The sequence below is a fragment of the Trichechus manatus genome, unplaced genomic scaffold, assembly GCF_000243295.1.
Source record: "Trichechus manatus latirostris isolate Lorelei unplaced genomic scaffold, TriManLat1.0 scaffold00327, whole genome shotgun sequence".
Classification (NCBI taxonomy): domain Eukaryota; kingdom Metazoa; phylum Chordata; class Mammalia; order Sirenia; family Trichechidae; genus Trichechus; species Trichechus manatus.
In genome coordinates, this window is record NW_004444263.1 from 810,263 (window position 1) to 813,061 (window position 2,799).

The window sequence follows — 2,799 nt, forward strand, 5'->3', positions numbered from 1 at the left end:
TGGCAACCTCTTGTGTTGCAGAGTAGAACTGCTCTCCATAGTGTTCTCAAGGCTGTGACCTTTTGGAAGAGATGCCCAAGCCTGTCTTCCCAAGTGGTTCTGGGTGGGTTCGAATGGCCCACCTTTCTGTTAGTAGTGGAACACTTAAACTTTTTTGCTATCCAGGGACTCCCGACCTATGCACAGAACTGGGTGTTAGTCATGGCTGTGCCCACATACAGTCCCTACTTCCTGAAGCCAGAAGCCAGCTGGCAGGTAGCAGGGGTTGAACAAATGGTTTCTGAGTCTGTGCCTCTGTGTGGCCCGTTTTGCTGTTTTATTGCTGTGATAATGCTACTTCCTCCTTGATAGCAGAGATCACTGTCCAGAGGGCAGGGCAGAGTCTGCTGGGCTACTTTCTGCAAGCATTCACTTTCAGATGGTGGAAAAGCCAGAGGGAACAGGGTGATTATTCTCGCTGGAAGCGCTCTGTGGGGGCCCAAAGCCTGGGTATCTGCAGATATCTCTTTAACTGAGGCTGATCCTACTTCCTTGGTGGTACTGGGAACCACCTGGCTCTCAGAGATGGGGGACCCTTGTCCCACAGTGTCTGACCCAGAAGCAAGGACTGGGGCTCCCAGAGCAGCTAACTGCAGGTACCAACTCTGAGGGCAGATTTGGGGTCTGCCAGGGTCCCTGCAGCCCTGAACCTCCTGGAGCTGCTGAGTTTAGAGACACTCCAGGAGGTCACAGACTTTCAAAGCTGGAACCAGGAGAAGCAGGTGAGTTGGCTGTGTAGACACCTGTGGACCACGAGGAGGAGCCAGGGAGCAGCCGGCTGTGAGGAGGGGGCTGAGAATGTGTGTGTGTTTGGGACTGGACCACAGTCTGCTCTAAGAAGACTGAGGACGACCCCAGTGAGGCTTGCACCTTTAGTCATTTATTTTAAAGATGTTTATGTAGCACTTACTAGGACCAGGCCCTATTCTCATCACCTGTAGTAACTTTACAAATATTAATTTATTTAATCCTCTTTACAACCCCTAAGAGTATCAAGGGAGTTATTGTTAATGTCCTCATTTTGCAGATGAGGAAACCAAGACAGATAAGGTCAGTAACTTGCCTAAGGTGGTCACACAGTGAGTGACTGATCCCAGAGGAGAGCCTAGCATTTGAGTCTGTGCTTTCCTGACCATATGCTGCCTCCTCTCACCTCACGTGCAGCAGGTGGTTTGGGGTCTTTTCTTGACAAGGGCTCATTTTTTTCTTCTTTCCTGCTTAGCCTCCAGCTGGGTTCTTTTAGCTGTTAGCCAGAAGTCTCACCTCAAATACAGAGTGGGCGAGGATTAACTGTCCCTGGGGAATTGAGGTATAGGGAGGGGTTGAAATGCAGGTGAAGCAAAGAAACACACTTAACAGGGCAGGGTGTCTGTGATGGGAGCTGCTGTCTCTCTGAGGATGCTGTCTGTCTCTGATGCCTCTCAGGTGACTCCCTGTTCACAGGCAAGGAGGACAGAGCAAGGAGTAGCAGAAGATGGCATGTCCACTGTGTCCGGGGCCTGCATCAGGGTCCTCTGACCTGGGGTGAGGGAGGGGATGTGAGAGTCCTGGAGATGGAGGGAAGTTCTCCCTGAGGGGCACAGGTGCTGAGGAAGGCAGGCCTGATGTCTGAGTAGTGGGGCTGCGGTGTGCATGTTAGTGGGTTTGGAAGGGAAGGAGTGGTTTGTTCCCAGATCAACTTAACGGTTGTCTGACACCACAGAGTCTCCTCAGAGTGGCTGGCAGGAGCCTGGCTCAGTCTTTTCTTGGTGTCAGTGTTGGTGGGGCCTACCATCCAGTTAACATGATGAGCGAGTAGGGAGTGCTCTGCTCCTCTCAGAGGCCGAAATGTGGGTGGGCTGCCACCTATCTGGGGTACCTGACTCCTGCCCTGTTTCTTTCCAGTTCTGAAGAAATGGAGGGGGTCTTCAGCAGATCTTTGCTCTGCCATCTCACTTCCCTCTTGCTGCTCCTCCAGCTGCCCATGAAGGGGTCTACAGGTGAGTGCTCCATATCCCTCTGTCTGCGTCTCCCTGTGGTGTGTGGGAACCATAGGTGAGCTGCTGGTTCTGTCCATCAGGAGAGATGGAGATAGTGGAGACTCCCCCACCCTGCGAGATTATGGTGCCCTCACTAATTGTAGTTAAAAATTAAAAAAAAAAATCACTAAACCATAAATAAGTATAAAAAATTCTGACAATTGCCCTACCACGACCTCTTTAATGTTTAGAAGAGCCAAATAGATGATATTGGGAAATAACTTCCCCACATTTCCTTGCTTTACTAACGTCCTAAGCAAACATGCACGCATGCATTAATTCGCTTTATTCCCCCAATGCTCATGGGGGGGGTCTCCTATGGCTTAGGTGTTGCTCGATGAACAGAACAGACAGAGACTCTCTGTCTTCACAGAGCTTACATTCTCACAGGAGGCAGTGAATATTAAATGTAATAAACCAAGAAAAACTATAGTGTGTTAGAGGAGATTAGTGCTATGGAACAATGAAGTAGAGCAGGTACCAGCAGTGTTGATGGTGGTGGTGGGGGAGGGGACAAGAGGTGTGGCATGGGCAGGCAGCAGTGTTCATTAGGGTGGTCAAGAAAGAGAGATGTGGACTAAGACTTGGGAGAGGAGGGGATTGAGCATGAGGATCACTGGGGATAGAGGGTTCTTGCAGGAAGTGTGAGCCAGTGCTCAGCTGGCAGAGTGCCTGGTGGTTCAGAGAACAACAAGAGGTGAGTGTTGGTTGCAGCAGAGGGAGTGACGGGGAGGGAAGCAGG

General features: G+C 50.7%; 1 protein-coding gene across 1 annotated transcript in view; it reads left to right on the forward strand.

Moving 5' to 3' along the window:
- Positions 1-201: 201 nt before the first annotated feature.
- LOC101360557 (butyrophilin-like protein 1) overlaps positions 202-2,799 on the forward strand; it is an 8,617-nt gene continuing 6,019 nt past the window's right edge. The window contains exon 1 of the mRNA XM_023725571.1: positions 202-255. Within this exon, the coding sequence (XP_023581339.1) occupies positions 202-255 (54 nt within the window). The remainder of the gene's footprint in view (positions 256-2,799) is intronic.